General features: G+C 42.7%; 2 protein-coding genes across 4 annotated transcripts; one reads left to right on the top strand and one right to left on the bottom strand.

The window, feature by feature from the left end:
* Nucleotides 1-112: 112 nt before the first annotated feature.
* Nucleotides 113-6,204, bottom strand: LOC110516147 (lysosomal thioesterase PPT2-A). Its single transcript, XM_021594728.2, has 8 exons — nucleotides 5,841-6,204; nucleotides 1,899-2,052; nucleotides 1,712-1,807; nucleotides 1,395-1,502; nucleotides 1,174-1,257; nucleotides 756-840; nucleotides 552-606; nucleotides 113-453 (listed from the first exon to the last, which is right to left on the bottom strand). The coding sequence occupies exons 1-8, from the start codon at nucleotides 5,994-5,996 to the stop codon at nucleotides 310-312; spliced, it is 882 nt and encodes a 293-aa protein (XP_021450403.2). The 5' UTR covers nucleotides 5,997-6,204; the 3' UTR covers nucleotides 113-309.
* dhx16 (DEAH (Asp-Glu-Ala-His) box polypeptide 16) lies at nucleotides 6,183-25,723 on the top strand. Of its 3 annotated transcripts, none has more exons than XM_021594711.2 (21): nucleotides 6,183-6,589; nucleotides 7,570-7,773; nucleotides 7,877-8,109; nucleotides 8,450-8,633; nucleotides 8,745-8,801; nucleotides 8,954-9,208; nucleotides 9,396-9,632; nucleotides 9,902-10,093; nucleotides 10,360-10,470; nucleotides 10,585-10,700; nucleotides 10,883-11,093; nucleotides 11,469-11,567; nucleotides 12,266-12,418; nucleotides 18,335-18,475; nucleotides 18,629-18,791; nucleotides 19,019-19,137; nucleotides 21,025-21,092; nucleotides 21,319-21,481; nucleotides 22,292-22,453; nucleotides 23,577-23,750; nucleotides 24,931-25,723. In XM_021594711.2, the coding sequence occupies exons 2-21, from the start codon at nucleotides 7,576-7,578 to the stop codon at nucleotides 25,057-25,059; spliced, it is 3,165 nt and encodes a 1,054-aa protein (XP_021450386.2). In that variant the 5' UTR covers nucleotides 6,183-6,589; nucleotides 7,570-7,575; the 3' UTR covers nucleotides 25,060-25,723. The 3 variants fall into 3 exon arrangements, with proteins under 3 accessions (XP_021450386.2, XP_021450390.2, XP_021450381.2); XM_021594715.2 differs by having other exon boundaries at nucleotides 6,441-6,792; nucleotides 8,453-8,633; XM_021594706.2 differs by having other exon boundaries at nucleotides 6,442-6,792.
* Nucleotides 25,724-25,756: the final 33 nt, after the last annotated feature.

The following is a 25,756-nucleotide window of genomic DNA, read 5'->3' as shown; positions in this document are numbered from 1 at the left end:
TCAGTCAAATATAAAGATTATACACTATCACACAGATTTATACAAAGAGAGAAACAAGTCCGATTCACCAGGAGAAGAGTGGAAGCATTGGGCAAGAACACACCATGTGAAATTTAGTTAAATTCAGTGTATTTCCTATTACTGCACAAAAAACACTTGATTTCGCTGTTTCATAATCACAGACAAACAATAATGTATAAAAATATAAAATAGGCACTACATACAACTATGACATGTCAATCAAAGACAATTTGCAGAACCTTTTCTGTGAACATTATATTTAGTGTGTATGTGTGAACGTGAGCATGTTCATGTCAGCCACTCCTCTATGCAGTCTCTGAACACCGTCTCATTCGAATGCCAATAGCTGTGCTTCACTCCTGAGAGCACAAACACAGCCAGGTCTCCACGAGCATGCAGTGTCTTCAGCCCAAACGAATCCCTACCGTACCACTATTCAAATGAGAGAGACAGAGAAGCACATAGTTATCCATCACATTAGGACATGAACATTATCAATGATGGTAGATGGTACCATTAAAGTAACTTACTTCCTGGTTCTTCATCTCAACAATGGTTTCGTTAATATCATAAAATCCAAAGTGACTGATTGGAGAGAACAGACATGGTTAGTCCAATAGGTATAGAGTCACTAGTGTTGGGCCCACGTCTCAGAGATGCAACCAATGTGTGTGTAAGAATGCAGGGCAATTAATTTAGTTTAAAATAATGGTGGTGATGGTGACCATGGATACCTGGACTCCCATGGTGTAATCACGCCATCATCTGGTCCTCCAATCAACACCAGCTTGTTGATACGCAGGAAGTTCTTCCTCCACTCTGATGATTAGAGAGAGATACATTTATTTGTTCTGAGATGGAGAATAACTATGTCTCTCCACATTTTATAGAATTAAAACTACTAGTAGGGCCAGACTAAATCTGCAGTTTTATCAAATATATATTGAGAAAGAAATTTAAGCCAAACATAATATGTTGCTACAAAATGTATAGTTTTGTCCATTATGCAGACAAGACAGTGTGAAAGGAGAAGTAAGGAACTTTGCTGGAGATTTTGTCTGGCCCTTATCAGTCAGTGGTGACTAATCTAATCTAATCTAGATTTTCAGTTTTGGATACTGAAATATCTGCAGTAGGAATGAATTTCACTACCTGTAATTTCCCTGTGTGGTCTCTCTCCATTCAGCAGGGCCAGATAATTGCTGCTCTTCAGGAAGCGTTCTCTTTGGTGTGGGTCTGGTAGGACAAAACATTTTGGTGCAAGCACAAAGGAGCCTCTTTACTGTACTCAGATTCACATCTACAAACGAATGTTCTGGTTCTCTATTTGTTCGGCACCGAAGTTCCCCTTTAACTACTCAATTCTCTCTTACCATTCCAGAAGTTGCAGATGGACCATTTCTGTCCTACTGAAGAGTAACACACGTGAAAAACACGGGCCTTTAGATAGTGAGGAAAAAACATTTTCAGAATGTCTGTGTCTGCGGGAGAAGCACAACGAAAAGGCTAGTGAAATGTGTGTGGTGTGTGGAACATACAGTATGTGTTTCAAATTTACACACGGCTTGCAAATGTTCTCTTTTTATTTGAAATGTGAGACATGAATATAATTTGTTTTACTTTGTTTAATGACAAACTCAAAACTTCATTGTGTTAGAAAGAGCTATACCTAGGCGTGACCATCACTGACCTCCATACTGGCCAGCCTGTGGTGATGACAGGGAGATGAAGGACTGGACATTATGGTCAGGAAGTGTAGAAAGAAGTCCTCGACATATCAGACCACCTAAGAGAAGCAGGGGAAGACAGCATTAAGCGGAAAGCGCTATATCTCTACGTCTTGTTCCAAAAATGCTAAATAACTGAGATAGAGAGACCTTGTGAGAAGCAGATAAGATGGATGCCATTCTCTGCTTCCTGCATGATTGGATAGAGCAACTTTTTGAAGCCCTGCACCTGCACCCACAGTGGTTTCAGGCTGGCCATGTTATCATACAGATCTATCACTGACACGTTGGTACCTGGATGGGCCTGTCAAAAGAATACATCAGCTTATATTGCAAGTTACAAGAAAAAAACGATGAAACCTGAAACATGTTATCCTATCATATTATGTTAAAAATAAAGAGAGTCGCACACTCCATAAATAAACTCCCAGTAATTTATTGGGTATTTACCAACACTTCTGCATCACTGTGCCTTCTTCAGGATAATGTCATGATTACTTGAACCAGGTTATGTAGGCAACTAATGACATTAGTGAGGGGCGTGTCATAATGATTAAGTTAATTAGAATGAATTAGTGAAACTGTTAAAAAAAAAACAATCCTATCATATTATAACATACATTATAAACTGGGTGGTTCGAGCCCTGAATGCTGATTGGCTGAACACTGTGGTATATCAGACCGTATACCACGGGAATGAAAAAACATGTATTTTTACTGCTCTAATTATGTTGGTAACCAGTTTATTATAACAATAAGGCACTACGGGTGTTTGTGGTATATTTCCAATACACCACGGCTAAGGGCTGCTCTAAGGGCTGTATCCAGGTACTCCACGTCGTGCATAAGAACACCCCTTAGCCGTGGTATATTGGCCATATACCACACACCGCCTCCCGGGCATTATTGCTTAAATATACCACAGGTATGATGCACATTTACTTGTTTACTATTCCAATTACGTTGGTAACCAGTTTATAATAGCAATAAGACACCTCAGGAGTTTGTGGTATGTTGCCAATAAACCACGGGTAAGGGCTGTATCCAGGCACTCCACATTGCGTTGTTATGTACGACATACATTTGTATCATAGGTGCACTAAAACAGGATCTTCTAAAATTCTCACTTCACGTGAAACTGAAGTGGATGCTTTTTTTGCCTTCTTAGTGCTTTTATTTGTGGATACAAATTTTTATATTTCTACTTATTATTTCTGACTTACTAGGTGTAAAACATTTTGGTGGCCCCAAAAAACATTTTATCGCTCACACACTGTATAAAGTACTCTCACTTTCTTTTTTCCGCACATAAGTATCCATGGAAACAGTTTCACATGAAGTGAGAATTTGATCAGATCCTGTTTTAGTGCACCTGTGATAGAAATGTATCATACATAACATTCTATTCCTCTAAAAACCTGTGGCCATTGTCCTGTTAAACATTCTCCAGAGAGAAAAAAGCAGATGTCCAAGTCATCCAGTCATAATTTCCCCAATACCAAGAGCAAACACAATATTTTCAGCCTGTAATATTGGCCCATCATATCATTATACTGAGGCCCAAGAGGGTGTGGTATGTGGACAATATATACAGTGGGGAGAACAAGTATTTGATAACCTGCAAAATCGGCAGTGTTTCCTACTTACAAAGCATGTAGAGGTCTGTAAGGTACACTTCAACTGTGAGAGAAGGAATCTAAAACAAAAATCCAGAAAATCACATTGTATGATTTTTAAGTAATTCATTTGCATTTTATTGCATGACGTAAGTATTTGATCACCTACCAACCAGTAAGAATTCCGTCTCTCACAGACCTGTTAGTTTTTCTTTAAGAAGCCCTCCTGTTCTCCACTCATTACCTGTATTAACTGCACTTGTTTGAACTCGTTACCTGTATAAAAGACACTTGTCCACCACACACTCAATCAAACAGACTCCAACCTCTCCACAATGGCCAAGACCAGAGGAGAGCTGTGTAAGGACATCAGGGATACAACTGTAGACCTACACAAGGCTGGGATGGGCTACATGACAATAGGCAAGCAGCTTGGTGAGAAGGCAACAACTGTTGGCGTAATTATTAGAAAATGGAAGAAGTTCAAGATGACTGTCAATCACCCTCGGTCTGGGGCTCCATGCAAGATCTCACCTCGTGGGGCATGATGATCATGAGGAAGGTGAGGGGGGCATGATGATCATGAGGAAGGTGAGGGATCAGCCCAGAACTACATGGCAGGACCTGGTCAATGACCTGAAGAGAGCTGGGACCACAGTCTCAAAGAAAACCATTAGTAACACACTACGCCGTCATGGATTAAAATCCTGCAGCACACACAAGGTCCCTCTGCTCAAGCCAGCGCATGTCCAGGCCCGTCTGAAGTTCGCCAATGACCATCTGGATGATCCAGAGGAGGAATGGGAGAAGGTCATGTGGTCTGATAGAGCTTTTTGGTCTAAACTCCACTCGCCGTGTTTAGAGGAAGATGAAGGATGAGTACAACCCCAAGAACACCATCCCAACCGTGAAGCATGGAGGTGGAAACATCATTCTTTGGGGATGCTTTTTTGCAAAGGGGACAGGACGACTGCACCTTATTGAGGGGAGGATGGATGGGGCCATGTATCGCAAGATATTGGCCAACAACCTCCTTCCCTCAGTAAGAGCATTGAAGATGGGTCGTGGCTGGGTCTTCCAGCATGACAACGACCCGAAACACACAGCCAGGGCAACTAAGGAGCGGCTCCGTAAGAAGCATCTCAAGGTCCTGGAGTGGCCTAGCCAGTCTCCAGACCTGAACCCAATAGAAAATCTTTGGAGGGAGCTGAAAGTCCGTATTGCCCAGCGACACCCCCGAAACCTGAAGGATCTGGAGAAGGTCTGTATGGAGGAGTGGGCCAAAATCCCTGCTGCAGTGTGTGCAAACCTAGTCAAGAACTACAGGAAACATATGATCTCTGTAATTCCAAACAAAGGTTTCTGTACCAAATATTAAGTTCTGCTTTTCTGATGTATCAAATACTTACGTCATGCAATAAAATGCAAATTATTTACTTAAAAATCATACAATGTGATTTTCTGGATTTTTGATTTAGATTCCGTCTCTCACAGTTGAAGTGTACCTATGATAAAAAATTACAGACTTCTACATGCTTTGTAAGTAGGAAACACTGCCGATTTTGCAGGTTATCAAATACTTGTTCTCCCCACTGTATATTGGCTATATACCACACCCTCTTGGGCCTCAGTATAATGATATGATGGGCCAATATTACAGGCTGAAAAACCTGCAAAATCGGCAGTGTATCAAATACTTGTATCACCACTGTACCACGGCTAAGGGCTGTTCTTATGCATGACATAACGCGGAGTGGCTGGATACAGCCCTTAGAGCAGCCCTTAGCCGTGGTGTATTGGCAATATACCACAAACACCCGAGGTGCCTTACTTTTATTATAAACTGGTTACCAACATAATTAGGGCAGTAAAAATATGTGTTTTTTCATACCCGTGGTATACAGTCTGATATACCACGGCTTTCAGCCAATCAGCATACACTGCTAAAACCACCGAGTTTTGAAGAATCTCAAATATAAAATATATTTAGATTTATTTAACACTTTTTTTGGTTATTACATGATTCCAAATATGTTGTATCCACTATTATTCTACAATGTAGAAAATAGTAAGAAATAAAGAAAAACCCTTGAATGTCCAAACTTTCGACTGGTACTGTACGCCTCAATGATCTAATCAGTCTCAATTTCGTTGAGGTCATTAAAGATCCCATGGTACTTATCGTAAGAGTAGGGGTGTTAACCCCGGTGTCCTGGCTAAATTCCCAATCTGGCCCTCAAACCATCACGGTCACCTAATAATCCCCAGTTTACAATTGACTCATTCATCCCCCTCTCCCCTGTAACTATTCCCCAGGTCGTTGCTGCAAATGAGAACGTGTTCTCAGTCAACTTACCTGGTAAAATAACGGATAAATAAAATAATAAAATAAACATAATTGTTTTATTTTCTGTTTTAATAAGTATATAATTATGGTTAAATGTGTGTTGTAGAGGCCAAGCCTCTACAAACGTACCTCTTGTATCAAACGACTCATCATAAGGAATTGTTTAGGACCGTCAAAGAGGCCGTGAACAATGATGACAGGCTTGTACCCAAGTGTGCCGGCCAAGTTAACGCCACATAAGAGCAGCAGAAGTCCATTGACATTGATGTCCAACGACGTTCTCATTTTCAATTAAACCACCGATGAATACAGTTTGATTCCTTCAGCGTGCAGGATAGAACAATTGGTTGCATCACCCTTGCATAAATGGACATTTAGGTTCCAGTTTACTATGTTTACCTACTTTCATTATTACACATCTGTTGTGGTGTTCGCGGAAGAAGACACTCCTTCTTCCTCTTTTATCATCTTAATTCAATGTCAGGCGCATGCTAACCTCGCTCGACATTGAGTGTTTTGTGCCATCAATTTAATTCACTATGATTCAATGGTCACTACACGCACTTTAAGGGAGGTTTACTTTTTCCAGTCTGTGGATAAATTCCACTCACAAAAAGTATTTAACCATTGAGTGTAATGCAAAATGCCTCAAACGTATGGTATTAACGACGACCGATGTCAGTAGCAGATGTGCCATCATTTGGACAAACAAAATGCGCAGTGCACACTTGTTCTGATTGAGTTGTTCTGTACACCAGCCACCAGGGGGCAGAATGCAACCAGAGACTTATTCAAATACGTGTTCCACTTCCGGTTGTCGCACCATGGATGGAGTGGGCAGCTAGCAAGAAGTTGTGGATAAGTTTAGCTTAACAAGTGTAATTGAAACCAACATGATTGTTGTTAGTATTGAGAGAGGTCATTTTAACTTCGCTCGTTAGTTAAACGTCCACGTATTAGCCAGTCGTGAAGCAAATTAACCTAAACTGAGCTCGCTTTTTGCTAAGCTTGCTAGCTGCTGCATGTTGTGCTGTTTTCATAGATCACCCCCATGTTCATTGCGTGAAGGTTTCAAAACAAGGTAAGGTGGCTAGCTAGCTACCTATCAATGCAATGAATAGTTATCTTCAGATCTTCAAATAGCAAATAAAGGAGGTAAAGAAAAGCTGAAGGGCTTCCTTTTCGATAGTTCCTACTTAAGATCATGCAGCGGAACTATTCCGTTTTATAACTAAGCAGCAAGGCAACTCCACGAGGCTGTTCTCCTGCACGACGCAACGGGCCACCGTGGTGCCTTATTGCTGCTATAAACTGGTTACCAACGTAATTAAAGTAGTTAAAATACATGTTTTGTCATACCCGTGGTATATTGTCTAATATATTGTCATAAATATTTGTACTGATCTAATTACATTTGGTAACCAGTTTATAATACCTTTAAGGCCCCTTGGGGGTTTGTGGTATATGGCCAATATACCATGGGTAAGGGCTGTATCCAGCCACTTCACGTTGCTTCGTGCCTAAGAACAGCCCTTAGCCATATACCACACCCCCCCCCTGCCTTATTGCTTCAATATACCCTTGTGTAGCATATGAATCTTGCTGTGCCAGCCATTCCCTGCTACATAATCACCATTGCTACAGAGGTTTCCTATTCATATGACATTTTATATACCTAGCACAGGAGGTTGGTGGAACCTTAATTGAGGAGAACTGGGTCGTAGTAATGACTGGAGCGGGATAAGCAATTATTATGAGCTGTTTTACCCTCAGCAGCCTCCTGTGATACCTAGTACTATACAACTCTCTGTCTACATCTACTGTATACCGTAGCTAACTGATTTTGTCTCCCAATTAGGCAAAAATGGCAAACCTAGAACAATGGGTGAGTGACAGTCTGCATGACATCCTTGGCCTTAGTGACAGATATGTCGCCCAGTTCATGATCGGCTCCGCGCGTAAATCATCGAGCTCTCAAGACTTTGTGGCCCACCTCAAGTCGACAGGCACCATCGACATTAATCAGAGAGTGATCGCCTTTGCACAGGAACTGTATGAAAAGGTCAAATGATTTGCTTTCTTTGTGTTTTAACGGCGTGCTTGTTTCTTATTTTCACTGTGGTTATTATGAGCATCTAGAAATGACTTTCATCAATGTGTTTCAGATTCCTCGTAAGCAAGTGGTTGAAAAGCCAGCCAGAGCGATAGAGCGACACGTCATGGAGATTGAGAGGAAGAATCGGACTTACACCCTACTGTCAGACAGCGAGAGTGACGGAGAGGCAGTGAGAGAGAGGGAGAAGGAGAAGAAGAAAAGTAAAGACCGAGGCGATAAGAGGAAGCACCTCAGGAAAAGGGAGGAGAGTCAATCATCTAGTGAAGAGGAGACCCCTAAAAGGTAATCAACCTGGAATGGAGTTTCATGTTGCTTGCTTGTGACACGTTCTACCTGCTTTCCTCTCTTTTGTTGCTTTTTAGCTAAATGTTGACAGCTGTATTTGACTTGTATGGACTTCAGGGAGACAGGATGCAGCTTCAGGAGTCTATGGTCTCATTAACTGATTTGCAACCATAAATACATTACAACAATGAAGCCAGTTACCCTAGAATATTTTGATTGTTTTCATGTAGTCTCCATTTTTCAGCTGCTACTCCTCTGTGACTTCAATGCCTGCTTGAACAAGCCTCCACTTAGATTGTGTGATTTGAGTTTCTAAAAGGCCCTTTCTATTTCTCAGTAGTAAGCTGGGCCATGGTGACCAGAAGTCCAGTAAGAAGGATGAAGAGGAGGAGGAGGAGGAGTGGGAGAAGGAAGAGAGAGAACGCGTACTGGATCTGGAAGAGAGGGATGCCTTTGCCGAACGAATGAAACTGAAGGACAAAGACAAGACGAGGAACATCATGGAGAGAACGGACAAGAAGGTGGGATTGACTATCAATGATGGAACCCAACCCTGTCCATTTGACTTACTAGTGTACTTGTAGGTGTGTTTTGATTTTTGGCTAAATGTTTTTCCATGACCTTTTCACCAGGGCTACGAGGAGGCTCAGAAAAGACTAAAGATGGCAGAGGAGGATCACAAGAAAATCGTGAGCACATTATTCAAATTCCCAGTAATTTATCGTATAATAGACTATTGTCTAAGTATGAAAAAAAACACAGTAGATAGAATTACTAGAACAGGGAGAGCCCCTCAGACTCATTATGTCTATGGTCACCTATCTTCTCCTCTTTTCTATAGCTTCCAGAGCTGCGGAAGGAGTCTCGCAGGAACTACCTGTCAAAGAGAGAGGCTGAGAAGCTGGAGGACCTGGAGGCGGAGATCGCCGACGAGGAGTACCTGTTCTCCACGGACGCGCTGACTGAGAGGGAGCGGAAGGAGCTGGAGTACAAGCGCAACCTCCGAGACCTGGCCAAGGACTACAAGAAAGCCGGTGCCAAGGAGAAAGAGGAGAGGAAGAACAGATACTACATGCCGGAGGAGAAGAGGAGTAAAGTAAGGAGGAGATAGTTAGCTGGCAATGGTCTTGCCATGGATAGCCAGTACTCTTGTTGAAATGGTGTAAAACACTAGGATCCGGAGCTTGATTATGTACATCTCGCTCACTCTATTTCCCTCTTCCTCTGTCCCTCCTCCTATCTCCGCCCTCTCTCTCTCTCTCTCTCTCTCTCTCTCTCTCCAGGATATTCCTCAGAGGGACATGGAGCTGGAGTTGGAGATGCCCATGGAGGGTGGAGGAGAGCAGGGTCGCTGGGAGGAGGAGAGGTTGAAGACCGCCTCGCTGATCTTCGGGGCCAAGAAGGAGAGGGAGAAAGGGTTGAAGGCAGAAAGAGAGAAGTACCAGCTGATCCTGGAGGAGGACGAGATGATCAACTTTGTCAGCAGTGCCGTCATCATGAAGGGAACCCAGGACGAGAAGGTGGGTTGTTAAACGTTAAAGCGTCTATCTGTGATAGATTGCAAGGAATAAATAAAGCTATAGTTATGGATATTAGTCTATCAAAATATTGTCATAATTCAAATTCAGAAAATATTTTACATACCATACATATTCAATAGTGATCAATGAATACACACCTGAGCTTCTGGAGTATTTCTAACTGTGCCAAGGACAAATCTCCATGTGACAATGAACAATACAGTGCAATTGTAATGTTGTCTTCATCTCTGTATGCTGTGTGTCTCCAGGAGCAGGAGCAGGCAGCCCTGTCCCAGGCGGAGGTCCAGAAGCAGTCCATCCAGGAGGTGAGACGCAGCCTGCCCGTGTTCCCCTACAGAGAGGACCTGCTCCTGGCCATCCAGCAGCACCAGATCCTGGTCATCGAGGGAGAGACGGGCTCCGGCAAGACCACCCAGATCCCCCAGTTCCTCATGGAGTCGGTGGGTACACATTATTCAAGGGGCCATGTCCATAAACATTATTATGGACACATATCAAAGAGGTTAGAGAAAAGCAGAGGACACATTTCCATTGGACATTTTGTGTACGTTTGACAAAATCGTCTTGAATCTTCAGTGTTTTGTCACTATTTTCACTAACATTTTTTTAAACAAATTGTAGTCTTCCACCCTGATCCATTTGTGGCATTATGCTTTTCTGTGTATGTTACCTTTTTTGACCTGTTGTCTGGGTTTACATCTCCTAGGGCTACAATGATGGAGGCATGAAGATTGGGTGTACCCAGCCCCGTAGAGTGGCAGCCATGTCTGTAGCAGCCAGGGTGGCACAAGAAGTGGGCGTCAAGCTGGGCAACGAGGTGAAAATGGCACAACAGCTCTCTGTCACTCCGATGAAGCATAAATAATTCCTACTGTATATGGTAGAAAACATAAACTCACCGTATTTGTCCAACCAACCCTTTCTTCATCAGGTAGGCTACAGTATCCGTTTTGAGGACTGTACGTCGGAGAGGACAGTACTCAAATACATGACTGACGGAATGTTGCTCAGAGAGTTCCTGACAGAGCCTGATCTGGCCAGCTACAGGTACCACTATATCCCCCGTCTGTCCTTATCTTTAGATATGTTTTCCATATGTGGATGTTTATGTTTAAAATTGGTATATTGTGTTTTAGAATAATAATACATTAAATCATTCCCTGCCATATTGTTTTAGTCAGTATGACAGAATAACAATAAATGATCAATGATCCCTTCCTCTCTCTCAGTGTGGTCATCATTGATGAGGCCCACGAGCGGACGCTGCACACAGACATCCTGTTTGGTCTGATCAAGGACATTGCCCGGTTCCGTCCGGACCTGAAGGTGCTGGTGGCCAGCGCCACCTTGGACACAGAGCGCTTCTCCTGCTTCTTTGACGACGCGCCGGTATTCAGAATCCCCGGCAGGAGGTTCCCTGTGGACATCTTCTACACTAAGGTACCTCTGCTGACCATCTGTATAGTAAAATGGCCTCAGGACAAAAGGTTGCACCCCCATTCTGTTCTCCTGAAGTGTGCACTTGCGCATTTCCCACGATGGATTTAACATGAAAACTCCCTCCGGTCAATGTTTAAACCAATATAGAGCCTTTTAAATGTGCGACAGGAAGTGATCAAGTGCGCTCTTTGAGAGAAGGCGGAAGAAATGGAATGCAGCCATAGGCATAACTTTGAATGACTGTAAATACCTTTTTCACCCGTGAGAAGTGCTGGATGATACTAATGTAAGTCAAAGATGGATGTCAATGATCTGTTCTATTGTTGTACTCTTTGCTCTCTGGTATTGTTTACTATTTTGCTCTCTCTCTCTCAGGCTCCTGAGGCAGACTACCTGGAGGCCTGCGTTGTGTCTGTGCTACAGATCCACGTCACACAGCCCCCCGGAGACTGTCTGGTCTTCCTCACTGGACAGGTCTGGCACACTCGCACCTTGACCCCTCACCTCAACGATGACATTCACATTACATCAGCTACTACATCATCTACCTCGGCTACTACATCTGCTCTCACTCAACATCAGATCCTACATCAGTCACTACACATTAGCTAGGCCTACTACAAATCACATTACATCTGGTGAATCACACTACATCTGGTGAATCACACTACATCTGGTGAATCACACTACATCTGGTGAATCACACTACATCTGGTGAATCACACTACATCTGGTGAATCACACTACATTTGGATAAACACACTACATTTGGTAAAACACACTACATCTGGTAAAACACACTACATCAGCAACCATCTTAAGTCTATTCATTCTGTATGTGGCTCTTTAATGTGTAGGGTACTGTCTTTCGGATGGGACGTTAAACGGTTGTCCTGACTCTCTGTGGTCTCTAAAAGATCCCCTGGCACTTATCGTAAGAGTTGGGGTGTTAACCCCGGTGTCCTGGCAAAATGTAGCCTTCATACCACCTAATCATCCCCAGCTTCCAATTGGCTCATTCATCTCTCCTCCCCTCTAACTATTCCCCAGGTCGTTGCTGTAAATGAGAATGTGTTCTCAGTCAACTTACCAGGTCAAATAAATAAATGACACACAGATTTCTGCCAAGGTGTCTGTCCTTACCGCTCTCCCGTCTCTCTCTATTTCCACAGGAGGAGATTGAGACTTGCTGTGAGCTGCTGCAGGAGAGATGCAGGCGTCTGGGTTCTAAGATATCGGAGCTCCTGGTGCTTCCCATCTACGCCAACCTACCTTCAGACATGCAGGCCAAGATCTTCAGCCCCACACCCCCTGGCTCACGCAAGGTGAGAGGACCTCTTCTCTTCTGTTTAAACTTGGGCCACTAAGGGGTGCTCAAGGACCACTTTGGAAATAGGTTTTGTCCTCTGTGATCAAATAATGTAACAAAAATATGTATGCATTATTTTCTTTACCCAAATGGAAATCCAACCCAACCTAGGTTATTGTACATTTCATGCTGCACTTATGTCAATGTAGTAGATTCTATTCATTTGGTGCATTTTACGCTAATGGCGCCGAAGGAGTTTGCTGCCGTTTTATGATCCTGTAACCAATTGTGCTATTGTGTATGTTTTTTCACATTATTTGTAACTTATTTTGTACATAATGTTTCTGCCACCGTGTCTTATGACCGAAAAGAGCTTCTCGATATCAGGGCAGCGATTACTCACCCCGTACTGGAGGAATTCTTCTTCAACGAGCAAGACCCTCATCCCCGTCATTCGCAGGACCGAAAAGACGGAGATATCTTGGACGATGGTCCGTCCGTCGCCTTTACCATCGGTCCTATTAGACAACGTACAATCAATCGATTAATAAAATAGATGAACTACGAGCACTTACATCCTACCAACGAGACATTAACCTGTCGTTGCGCAAGCGGAACCCCTCGCCAACAGCCAATGAAATTGCAGGGCGCCAAATAAATATCAACAGAAATCTCATAAATCAAATTTCTCAAACATGCAAGTATTAGGCACCATTTTAAAAATAACATTTTCGTTAATCCAGCCACAGTGACTGATTTTCAAAAATGCTTTACAGCGAAAGCTCCACAAACGATTGTTAGGTCACCACCAAGTCACAGAAAAACCCAGCCATTTTTCACAAATAGAGTCACAAAAAGCACAAATAGAGATAAAATTCATCACTAACCTTTGATGATCTTCATCAGATGACACTCATAGGACTTAATGTTACACAATACATGTATGTTTTGTTCGATAAAGTGCATATTTATATCCAAACATCTCATTTTACATTGGCGTGTTATGTTCAGTGGTTCCAAAACATGCTGTGATTTTGCAGAGAGCCACATAAATTTACAGAAATACTCATTATAAATGTTGATGAAAATACAAGTGTTATGCATGGAACTTTATCTAAACTTCTCGTTAATGCAACCGCTGTGTCAGATTTCAAAAAAACTTGACGGAAAAAGCATACCATGCAATAATCTGAGTACGGAGCTCAGATCCCAAACCAGCCAAAATAAATATCTGCCATGTTGCGCAATCAACATTTAGTCAGAAATAGCATTATAAATATTCACTTACCTTTGATCTTCATCAGAATGCACTCCCAGGAATCCCAGTTCCACAATAAATGTTTGATTTGTTCGATAAAGTTCATCATTTCTGTCCCTTTGGAGGTAAACAAATCGAAACGCGCGTGCAACTTCCAGCGGAAAGGTCAGATGAAAATTCCAAAAAGTTATGTTACTGGTCGTAGAAACATATCAAACAATGTATAGAATCAATCTTTAGGATGTTTATTTATCATAAATGTTCCAACCGGAGAATTCCATTGTCTGTAGAAAAGCAATGGAACGGGAGCTACCTCTCATGTGACTGAGCTCGTGGCTGCTGGCAGACCTCTGACTCATTCCCCTCTCATTCAGCCCCACTTCATAGTAGACGCATCAAACAACGTTCTAAAGACGGTTGACATCTAGAGGAAGCCTTGGAAAGTGCAACATAACCAATATCCCACTGTATCTTCAATAGGGGCTGAGTTGAAAAACTACAAACCTCAGATTTCCCACTTCCTTTTTGGATTTTTTCTCAAGTTTTTGCCTGCCTTATGAGTTCTGTTATACTCAGACATCATTCAAACAGTTTTAGAAACTTGAGAGTTTTCTATCCAATACAACTAATAATATGCATATATTAGCATCTGGGACTGAGTAGGAGGCAGTTTACTCTGGGCACGCTTTTCATCCAAAAGTGAAAATGCTGCCCCCTAGCCCAATGAAGTTAAAAACTGTAATATCTTATGTTTCACCGAGTCGTGGCTGAATGATGACATGATTAACATACAGTTGGCGGGTTTTAAGCTTTTTTGGCAGAATAGAACAGCGGTGGTAAGACAAGGGGCTTCCCTGCATTCAAGTCCCCGGGCCACTAGGAGCGCCGCCTCTGGATGTGCGTTTTCCTGTTTGCTTATGGCCGTATACAGCTCATTGGTCTGCGGTGGTATATAGACAGCTATGAAAACTATAGATGTAAACTCTCTTGGTAAATAGTGTGTTCTACAGCTTATCATGAGACTCTACCTCAGGCGAGCAAAACCTCGAGACTTCCTTAGATTTCATGCACCAGCTGTTGTTTGCAAATATACATAGGCCACTGCCGATTTTGGAGGTTTTCCTACTTAGGTACACTTCAACTGTGAGAGATGGAATCTAAAACAAAAATCCAGAAAATCACATTGTATGATTTTTAAGTAATTAATTTGCATTTTATTGCATGACATAAGTATTTGATGCAGCAGAAAAGCAGAACTTAATATTTGGTACAGAAACCTTTGTTTGCAATTACAGAGATCATATGTTTCCTGTAGTTCTTGACCAGGTTTGCACACACTGCAACAGGGATTTTGGCCCACTCCTCCATACGGACCTTCTCCAGATCCTTCAGGTTTTGGGGCTGTTGCTGGGCAATACGGACTTTCAGCTCCCTCCAAAGATTTTCTATTGGGTTCAGGTCTGGAGACTGGCTAGGCCACTCCAGGACCTTGATGCTTCTTACGGAGCCACTCCTTAATTGCCCTGGCTGTATGTTTCGGGTCGTTGTCATGCTGGAAGACCCAGCCATGACCCATCTTCAATGCTCTTACTGAGGGAAGGAGGTTGTTGGCCAAGATCTCGCGATACATGGCCCCATCCATCCTCCCCTCAATACGGTGCAGTCGTCCTGTCCCCTTTGCAGAAAAGCATCCCAAAGAATGATGTTTCCACCTCCATGCTTCACGGTTGGGATGGTGTTCTTGGGGTTGTACTCATCCTTCTTCCTCCTCCAAACACGGTGAGGAGTTTAGACCAAAAAGCTCTATTTTTGTCTCATCAGAACACATGACCTTCTCCCATTCCTCCTCTGGATCATCCAGATGGTCATTGGCGAACTTCAGACGGGCCTGGACATGCGCTGGCATGAGCAGGGGGACCTTGTGTGCGCTGCAGGATTTTAATCCATGACAGCGTAGTGTGTTACTAATGGTTTTCTTTGAAACTGTGGTCCCAGCTCTCTTCAAGTCATTGACCAGGTCCTACCGTGTAGTTCTGGGCTGATCCCTCACCTTCCTCATAACCATTGATGCCCCACGAGGTGAGATCTTGCATGGAGCCCCAGACCGAGGATGATTGACTGTCATCTTGAACTTCTTCCATTTTCTAATAATTGCACCAACAGTTGTATCCCTGATGTCCTTACACAGCTCTCTGGTCTTGGCCATTGTGGAGAGGTTGGAGTCTGTTTGATTGAGTGTGTGGACAGGTAACGAGTTCAAACAGGTGCAGTTAATACAGGTAATGAGTGGAGAACAGGAGAACAGGCCTGTGACAGCCGGAATTCTTACTGGTTGGTAGGTGATCAAATACTTATGTCATTCAATAAAATGCAAATTAATTACTTAAAAATCATACAATGGGATTTTTGTTTTAAATTCTGTCTCTCACAGTTGAAGTGTACCTATGATTAAAAAAATTACAGACCTCTACAAGCTTTGTAAGTAGGAAAATCTGCAAAATCGGCAGTGTATCAAATACTTGTTCTCCCCACTGTACATACCCCAACCAGAATCCCTGGATTACAGGCAACATCCGCACTGAGCAAAAGGGTACAGCTTATAAGAAATTCAGCTATGCCCTCCGACGAACCACCAAACAGGCAGTGTCAATACAGAACTAAGATTGTAATACACCGGCTCGACGCATGTCGGATTGGCTTGCAAACTATTACAGACTACAAAGGGAAGCACAGCCAAGAGCTGCCCAGTGACACACACCTAGCAGATGAGCTAAGTTACTTCTATGCTCGCTTCAAGGCAAGTAACACTGAAACATGCATGAGAGCAAGAGCTGTTCCGGATGACTGTGTGATCACGCTCACTGTAGCCAATGTGAGTAATACCTTTTAAACAGTTCAACATTCACAAGGCCATAGGGCCAGACGGATTACCAGGATGTGTACTCCATGCATGCGCTGACCAACTGGCAAGTGTCTTGACTGACATTTTCAACCTGGCCCTGACCGAGTCTGTGATACCAACATGTTTTAAGCAGACCACCGTAGTCCCTGTGCCCAAGAACACTAAGGTAACCTGCCTAAATGACTATTGACCCGTAGCACTCACGTCTGTAGCCATGAAGTGCTTTGAAAGGCTTGTCATGGCTCACATCAACACCATTATCCCAGAATCCCTAGACCCACTCCAATTTGCATACTGCCAACAGATCCACAGATGATGCAATCTCTTTTGCACTCCACACTGCCCTTTCCCACCTGGACAAAAGGAACACCTATGTGAAAATGCTATTCATTGGTTACAGCTCAGAGATCAACACCATAGTGCCCACAAAGCTCATCACTAAGCTATGGACCCTGGGACTAAACACCTCCCTCTGCAACTGGATCCTGGACTTCCTGAAGGGACGTTTCCCAGGTGGTGAGGATAGGTAACAACACATCCGGCACGCTGATCCTCAAGATGGGGCCCCCTCGGGTGCATGCTCAGTCCCCCCTGTACTCCCTGTTCACTCATGACTGCATGGCCAGGTAAGACTCCAACACCACCATCAAGTTTACCGATGACAACAGTGGAAGGAAGGCCTGATCAGCAACAACAATGAGACAGAGACCTGGCCGTGTGGTGCAAGGACAACAACCTCTCCCTCAACGTGATCAAGACAAAGGAGATGATTGTGGACTACAGGAAAAGGAGGACCAAGAACGCTCCCATTCTCATCGACGGGGCTGTAGTGGAGCAGGTTGAGAGCTGGTGTCCACATCACCAACAAACTATCATGGTCCAAGCACACTAAGACAGTTGTGAAGAGGGTAAGACAAAGCCTATTTCCTCTCAGGAGACTGAAAAGATTCGGCAAGGGTCCTCAGATCCTCAAAAGGTTCTACAGCAGCACCATCGAGAGCATCCGGACTGGTTGGATCACTGCCTGGTATGGCAACCGCTCGGCCTTCGACCGCAAAGCACCACAGAGGGCAGTGCGTATGGCCCAGTACATCACTGGGACCAAGCTTCCTGCCATCCAGGACCTCTATACCAGGCGGTGTCAAAGGAAGGCCCTAAAAATTGTCAGACTCCAGCCACCCTAGTCATAGACTGTTCTCTCTGCTACCGCACGGCAAGCGGTACCGGAGTGACAAGTTGAGTTCCAAATAGCTTCTTAACAGCTTCTACCCCCCCAAGCCATAAGACTCCTGTTCAGCTAATTAAAGGGCTTCCCAGACCCCTCATTTATGCTGCTGCTACTCTGTTTATAATCTATGCATAGTCACTTTAACTCTACCTACATGTACATATTACCTCGACTAACCGTTGCCCCTGCACATTGACTCTGTACCGGTAACCCTGTATATAGCCTTGCTTGTTATTTTACTGCTGTGGTTTAATTATTTGTTTGTTTTTATTTTCTATTTTCTACTGATCAATTTTTTACTTAACACTTTAAAAAAAACTTTTTTTTAAAGCATTGTTGATTAAGGGCTTGTAAGTAAGCATTTCACAGTAAGGTCTACTACACCTGTTGTATTCGGCGCATGTGACAAATAACATTTGTTTTGATTTGACCACTTAAGACATCATTCTTCAGATTCCTGCCTCCATGTTTCTCATTCTCTTGTGGTGTTGTGTACAAACACATTATCTGATGTACAAAGTGTCCTCTCTCTGTGTGTCCTTAGGTGGTGGTGGCCACTAACATTGCGGAGACCTCTCTAACCATCGATGGGATCATATACGTCATAGATCCAGGCTTCTGCAAGCAGAAGAGCTATAACGCCCGCACTGGGATGGAGTCTCTGATTGTCACGCCTTGCTCACGGGTAACACGCTAGCTTTGGTTTTCAAATAAGCCATTTTGTTGTCATTGTCAGAGAAAGTGTAATTCATGTGGCATTTATTGGGGTTGTAGATTTAGTTCTCTGGACAACATTCTGACTGTTTGCTGATTCCATCTGTGTTTTGATCCACCACAGGCCTCAGCCAATCAGCGAGCAGGTCGTGCAGGCAGAGTGGCGGCTGGGAAGTGTTTCCGTCTCTACACTGCGTGGGCGTTTAAACACGAGATGGAGGAGTCCACCGTGCCCGAGATCCAGCGAACTAACCTGGGCAACGTGGTGCTGCTGCTCAAGAGCTTGGGTACGGAACAAACGTTTTATAAGTCATGTCACAGTGCTAAATGAGAGAACACGTTTTAAAATGCTCAGAGGTCCTCTTGAAGTAATCCACTGAAGTATAGTCTGTAGTTCACTATTATGAGTTTGACTTACTTGACTTAGTGGAGCAAAGGGCCTCAGTATGAGCATCTCAAACCCACGTGTCGATTTGTTTTACATTGGAGTGGCGTATATTTTTTTCCCCGACAGGAATTAATGACCTCATCCACTTTGATTTCATGGATCCGCCCCCTCACGAGACCCTGGTGCTAGCTCTGGAGCAGCTGTACGCACTGGGTGCACTCAACCACCTCGGAGAGCTCACCAAGGTAACTTACGCCTGACTGTCTATCAAAACCACGGCACCATTCCAATACTTTTCAGTCACATTGGCACCGTTCCCTCCTCCCGTGTTAAATCAGTTGAATAAGAAAAAGGCTTCTTACGGCTATCCCATCTCAATTTATTGTTAGAAATAAGACCTGTAGTGATCCTGATGTTATCTCGTGAATCGAATAACTTTTTTGCGAATGTTGGTTCCTCTCTGTCAACAAAAACATTGATGGAAATCCCTTGGGTTACATTAAGGGACATTTTCCTTCTCTGCTTTAGTTTTATCCACCTGATGTAATAGAGGTGATTGGTAACTTAAAGAAATCAGCAGCAAGTCATGATGAGGGGCCTTTTTGGTAAAATCATTGTCTTCCTCCATTATTGAGCCTCTAACGTACATCTTCACCAAATCAATGCAAACTGGTGTTGTTCCTAAAGATTTGAAAATTGCCAAAGTTATCCCCCTCTATATATCTGGGGATCCAAGATCTTTTACAATTTATTGCACAGTATCTGTACTACTGTGTTTTTCTAAAATCCTAGAGAAACTGTTGTATGAAAGAATGTTGAAACATTTAAACCAACACTATTCTATATGACCACCAATATGTTTTTTGTAAAAACTAATCCACAGATTAATTAAAAATAATCCTTTGTTATTACTTATCTATATCAATGACCTTGCTGCTGTGTCTTCTACCATACTTCCCATTCTTTTTGCTGAGGATACCAACTTGATTTTATCACACGAGAATTTCGATTCACTAATCAACGAATTTCCATATAAACAAATTGTCTTTTTAATGTAATAAAAAAATCCAACTTTGTTTTATTTACTGGTAAGAATCAGATATATTTTTAAAAGAGCCAGAATCTCAATTGTTGGGAATGAAATGAACCAGGTTTAATCTACTACATTCCTCGGTGTTCTAGTTGATGAAAAGTTGTCCTGTAAAGATCATATTCAGTTGGTCTGCAGCAAAGTGTTGAAGTCCTTTGGTATCATCAGAAAGATCAGTGGTTTGAGTCATCAGGCTTGCTTCCTGACACTATACTACAGCTTAATTTACCCATATATTATTTACTGCAATATTGTCTGGGCCGGTACATATGCTTTCTACCTACACAAATGACTCATCACACAAAATAAACGTACAAGACTAGCCACCTCCTCTAACTACTTGGCTCCAGCTGTCCCTCCGTTTAAGAAACTCAATATATTGTCTATCTACAACATTAATATACTCAAATGATGCACCTTCATCTACAAATACACATGCCTCCCAGACAATCCACCTAAACCCTTCAATGGTTAATTCCCAAATCCATGCATACACAAGACACCTTTACCCTTCCCACTGCCGCACCTCACATAGTCAATTCTCTAGCAGATACAGAGGGTTCGTACTCTGGAATTCCTATCTTCATATTGCCAAAACGTCATCATCCCTCAATAACTTCAAGTATAGATTAGGGGTCAGCCCGATGACCCAAACTACCTCCATGTAGCCTAACTCTCTCTCTTTCACACACATATAGACACACAAATGCACGCACACATAATCAAACATGTTTTTTCTTGTATACTGAGTATGTCATGTACAGTTATAATTAGTGTGCTTTGTTTAACTTATTGTTTTTTTTGTTGGTGTGGTTGCTTGTTTTATTTCTATCTGTACTGTTTTGTCTTTCCCTTTTTTTATTCTTTGAGTATAAATAAAACCTAAAAAAGTGCAAATGACCTCTGGGAATGCAGGGAGGATATATAATAGGGCACATCGATTCCATCACCATTAGGCAGGTGAATTAACATATTGGTTTCTAATACCTTAGAAAGGTGACTATTTGATGTGAAAGGTCATGTAATGAGTGTTGTGTTCCAGTTGGGCCGCAGGATGGCTGAGCTGCCGGTGGACCCTATGCTGAGCAAGATGATCCTGGCCTCAGAACAGTGAGTCTCTATGGCAATCCTGGCACTGGCCTGGAATGAATGTAGTTGTATTATTCTGTTACCTTGCTCATCATTCCCCTTTCTCTCTTTTTTTTCTCTCAACCCCCCCCACTCAATAATTAATTGTATTCTTATTACAAAAGTGCTTTATTGACAATTATTCAACAGGACATGAAACCCCTTAATGTATTTCACTAAACTTTCCCATCTTCCTCTGTCTCTCCAGGTATAAGTGTTCTGAGGAGGTGTTGACCATCGCGGCCATGCTGTCTGTGAACAACTCCATCTTCTACCGACCCAAAGACAAGGTGGTTCACGCCGACAACGCCAGGCAGAACTTTGTGGTCCCCGGGGGAGACCATATGGTGCTGCTCAACGTCTACACACAGGTCAGGAGGATTGGGTTTGATAGTTAAGATAAAGATGTGATACTACCCCACTTTGTTTCCACTTGTCTCATATAAGGTATCAAGGTAGCAGTTCTGGGTCATATTCATTTGGCACCAACTGTAAAAAATAAAATAAAAAGAGACAAACACGGAGGATCTATCTGAACTTCATTTTGGTTTTTCTGTTGCAAACCATTTAGCCATGGTAAATCCATAATGCAGGAGAGAGCAGCTGTGTTCAGCAGCGGGCTGATTTTTGTCGGAGCGGATGGTCTGGGTGCCAGAACATAATTATAATTATTTGTACACTGCAAATTGAACACACCTAAGCCCAAAAATAGGTTGTATTTGAAAATAATAATAATTTCATTTCTTGATTGCATTGACATTTTTTTGTGGGAATATTTTGGGACAGATTTTCTATATTTAACTTATTCTATTTATTTATTTTTTGAATCCCTGGTCATTTTAGTATTTTTGGGGGCCAAGTACTAAAATCCAAAAAAATAACTTTAAATATTTGTGGGGCCAACCCCCCCCCCCCCCCCCCCCCCCCCCTGATTTGGAGCAAAACTCAAAGTTCTATGTGAGGGTTTCCCAAACTCAGTCCCCAGGACCCCAAGGTGTTTGCCCAAGCACTACACAGCTGATTCAAGTAATCATCAAGCTTTCACCAATTGAACCAGCTGTGTAGCGTTAGGGCAAAAAACAAAACGTGCACCTCTTGGGATCCCTAAGAACAGCATTTCCCAAACTCTGTCCATGTTTTGTTTTCAGTCTGTGATATTGACTGCTTCATTTGTCCCTCAGTGGCTGGAGAGTGGCTACTCCACCCAGTGGTGCTATGAGAACTTCATCCAGTTCCGCTCCATGAAGCGGGCGCGGGATGTCAGGGAGCAGCTGGAGGGCCTGATGGACAGGATCGAGGTGGAGGTGTGCAGCTCAGGCGGAGACATTGTGCCCATCCGCAAGGTCAGTGTGACTGTGAACGCACCCTAACCTCATGACCATGAACACACCTTAAAACCGCTTAACCATGAACATACCTTAAAACAGCTTGACCGTGAACACACAATACAACCGTTTCTTCTAGTTAACCATGTATATATATTTTTTAAAACCCTCCTAGAGTGTAGACCAGTGTTTCCCAACCCCAGTCCTCGGGTACCCCCAAACAGCACACCTGATTCAACTTGTCATCTAAACGTCAAGCCCTCCATGTTGAATCAGGTGTTTTTATCTGGGTCTACAACTAAAAGTGTGCTGTTGGGGTTACAGGATGACAGGAGCTGGGAAACACTGGCATAGACCACTTTGTTCCACTTCTATTTTGCTGTATGAACACTTACCTGACACCAAACTCTTTGTTACATGTGTAGCCAATGTGTGAATATGCTTCACACTACATCTGTGTGCTTAAACCACTGACTGCAGATTTAGAAAGCACTGCTCTATCGTCACTATTCACTGGAGATACTTCACACCAGGTCTGAGGAACTGAAGGGGACCCCTTTTATAGGAGATGGGATTAGTTTTTGTCTGCTCATGAAAACAGTTCTTAAATCATGCGGGGTGTTAAGCCGGCCACTCCGTCGGAGAGGCAGGTTGAGTTAACTTAATATGCATCTGAATGGACGCTCCGTGCTTTCCCAATTCCCAACTTCATCATCATCACAGTCCATTCTCTAGTAAAACTGCTACACAAGGACTCCCCCAAAGGCAGCCCCTGGGTGTTTTTATTTGGCCCCCAAGTTTGTGGATTTTTTCAATCAGCTCAAAGTGATTTTAATTTAGGACATCTCTTCCCAAGTATTCCCACGCAGAAATAGAGAAGCATATGTGATCGTATGAAATCAAGGTTTGAAAGGACTCTGTTTTTGTCAAATACTATATCTGTTTGGGATTTCTGCGGTCAATTTTCACCATCTCAGTAACTTGATCACTCTTACTCTCTCATAGCGTGCACACATACAGTCACTCATACATCCTCTCTTTTGTCTTTCTCTCTCACTTCATTTAAAAATATGTATTTTGATCTCAAATGGACAACCATGTCAAATAAAGGTTAAATAAAAATGTTCTCTCCCTCTCTCAGGCAGTGACGGCGGGGTATTTCTACCACACGGCGCGGCTTAGCAAGGGGGGCTACAAGACGGTGAAGCACCAGCAGACAGTCTACGTCCACCCCAACAGCTCCCTGTTCGAGGAGCAGCCCCGTTGGCTCATCTACCACGAGCTGGTCTTCACCACCAAGGAGTTCATGAGACAGGTCTGGCATCAGTACAAGTAGACTTGTGGTCATGTTTGTGTGTATGTTTCTCCATGTGAGGCAGATCTGGAAGCAATCCACCACCGTGAAGGGCAAAGTAAAACTTTAGGGGAGAGTTGTTGCTTGTTGTAATATCATGTGGCTCCAGGTAGCATTGTCTTTGTATACAGTATTATATACAGTACCTTCGGAAAGTATTCAGACTCCTTGACTTTTTCCACACTTTGTTACATTACAACCTTACTCTGAAATGGATTAAATAAATACAAATTCTCAGAAATCTACACACAATAACCCATAATGACAAAACAAAAACAGGAATTTTAGGAATTTTTGCATATATATTAAAAATTAATTGGCTAAGTATTCAGACCTTTTGCTATGAGACTCGAAATTGAGATCGGATGCATCCTGTTTCCATTGATCATCCTTGAGATGTTTCTTCAACTTGATTGGAGTCCACCTGTGGTAAATTCAATTGATTGGACATGATTTGAAAAGACACACACCTGTCTGTATAAGGTCCTACAGTTGACAGTGCATGTCAGAGCAAAACCCAAGCCGTGAGGTCGAAGGAACAAGGCACACCTGTTAATTGAAATGCATTCCAGGTGACTACCTCGTGAAGCTGGTTGAAAGAATGCCAAGAGTGTGCAAAGCTGTCATCAAGGCAAAGAAAGGGTGGCTATTTGAAGAATCTCAAATTTTAAATATATTTCATTTAACACTTTTTTTTGGTTACTACTAAATTCCATGTGTGTTATTTCATAGTTTTGATGTCTTCACTATTATTCTACAATGTAGAAAATGGTAAAAGTAAAGAAAAACCCTGGAATGAGTAGGTGTGTCCAAACTTTTGACTGGTACTGTATATTCGCAAACATTTCTAAACTTGGTTTTGCTTTATCATTATGGGGTATTGGGTGTAGATTGAGAGGGGAAATTTGTATTTATTTAATCAATTTTAGAATAAGGCTGCAACGTAACCCAATGTGGAAAAAGTCAAGGGGTCTGAATACTTTCCAAATGCACTGTACATACTGTATGTTGAGATTTAAGCTGCATGGGACAGAATGAATACAATTTTAAGGGGAAGGAAGGTGCTTTTATTCTTACATTACTTTGAATTCATGTAAATATATTTTCCCCCTTTAATTTGAACCTCTTTCTCTGCCTCAAGGTGATTGAGATAGACAGCAGCTGGCTGCTGGAGGTGGCTCCCCACTACTACAAGAACAAGGAGCTGGAGGACAGCAGCAGTAAGAAGATGCCTCGCAAACAGGGCAAGGCCAAGGAAGAGCTGGGCTAAGGACAGGAACTAGAAAAGACAGAGACTTTCTCCCCTCCGAGATAGACAGCCAAGCAGGGCTGCCATAAGGAACTGTGATATAAAAAATAAAAAAACTTTGGGGCCCTTGAGCCAAAAATAAAAGAAACGGGATAAAAACTTGTATGGTTATGGGCTTATTTATCATAAACCACCTATCGGAGCTAGAGGAGCTTGATGATAAGGAAATGTTATGCACTTGGACTGTCACAGAGTTTCCTGTGTCTGGTATGATGCAGGGTCCGGGGTGAAGTTTCCCCTAAGTACAGATCTAGGATCAGCTTCCCCTCCCCATGTCCTAACCATTAGGGCTGAAATGTAAAACTGACCCAATATCAGTGTATCTTCACCCTACTCACTGATGCAGAAACAGCAGCAAGACAGATCAAAACAAATGACTACTCCAAATGACAGGGCTACTGCTTTGTACGTAATGGCCGATGACTACCAGAGATTTTGCCTATTTACTTTCCCTAAATAGTTAACTTTTGTTGCCCAATGTCTGGGTGTTGTTGGGGTTGTAAATGTCTTTTCTTGTCCCAATTCCACCTACCAGACTGAAAGAAAACAATGCTGTGTGTTTGACTTCAGTGTGGTTCCGCTGTCTCCTCTTTCTTTTTCTATTGGAATAAACTTTTTACAGGCACTTGCTTTGTCCTGTGACTAGCTTAGGCACTAA

This window comes from Oncorhynchus mykiss, chromosome 3 (assembly GCF_013265735.2).
Source record: "Oncorhynchus mykiss isolate Arlee chromosome 3, USDA_OmykA_1.1, whole genome shotgun sequence".
NCBI lineage: Eukaryota > Metazoa > Chordata > Actinopteri > Salmoniformes > Salmonidae > Oncorhynchus > Oncorhynchus mykiss.
Note: the sequence above shows the minus strand (reverse complement) of the source record. Positions and strands in the feature narration are given on the sequence as shown.

What these genes read in the sequence shown, in the direction of transcription:
- dhx16 (XM_021594711.2), top strand. Translation starts at nt 7,576, where the DNA reads ATGGCAAACCTAGAACAATGGGTGAGTGACAGTCTGCATGACATCCTT. An exon ending in CCCAGTTCCTCATGGAGTCG is followed by an intron (nt 10,094 to 10,359) that starts GTGGGTACACAT and finishes TACATCTCCTAG; the next exon opens with GGCTACAATGATGGAGGCAT. An exon ending in ACCTCGGAGAGCTCACCAAG is followed by an intron (nt 19,138 to 21,024) that starts GTAACTTACGCC and finishes GTTGTGTTCCAG; the next exon opens with TTGGGCCGCAGGATGGCTGA.
- LOC110516147 (XM_021594728.2), bottom strand. Translation starts at nt 5,996, where the DNA reads ATGAGAACGTCGTTGGACATCAATGTCAATGGACTTCTGCTGCTCTTA. An exon ending in TCTTATCTGCTTCTCACAAG is followed by an intron (nt 1,808 to 1,898) that starts GTCTCTCTATCT and finishes TGCTTCTCTTAG; the next exon opens with GTGGTCTGATATGTCGAGGA. An exon ending in ATTACACCATGGGAGTCCAG is followed by an intron (nt 607 to 755) that starts GTATCCATGGTC and finishes CTCTCCAATCAG; the next exon opens with TCACTTTGGATTTTATGATA.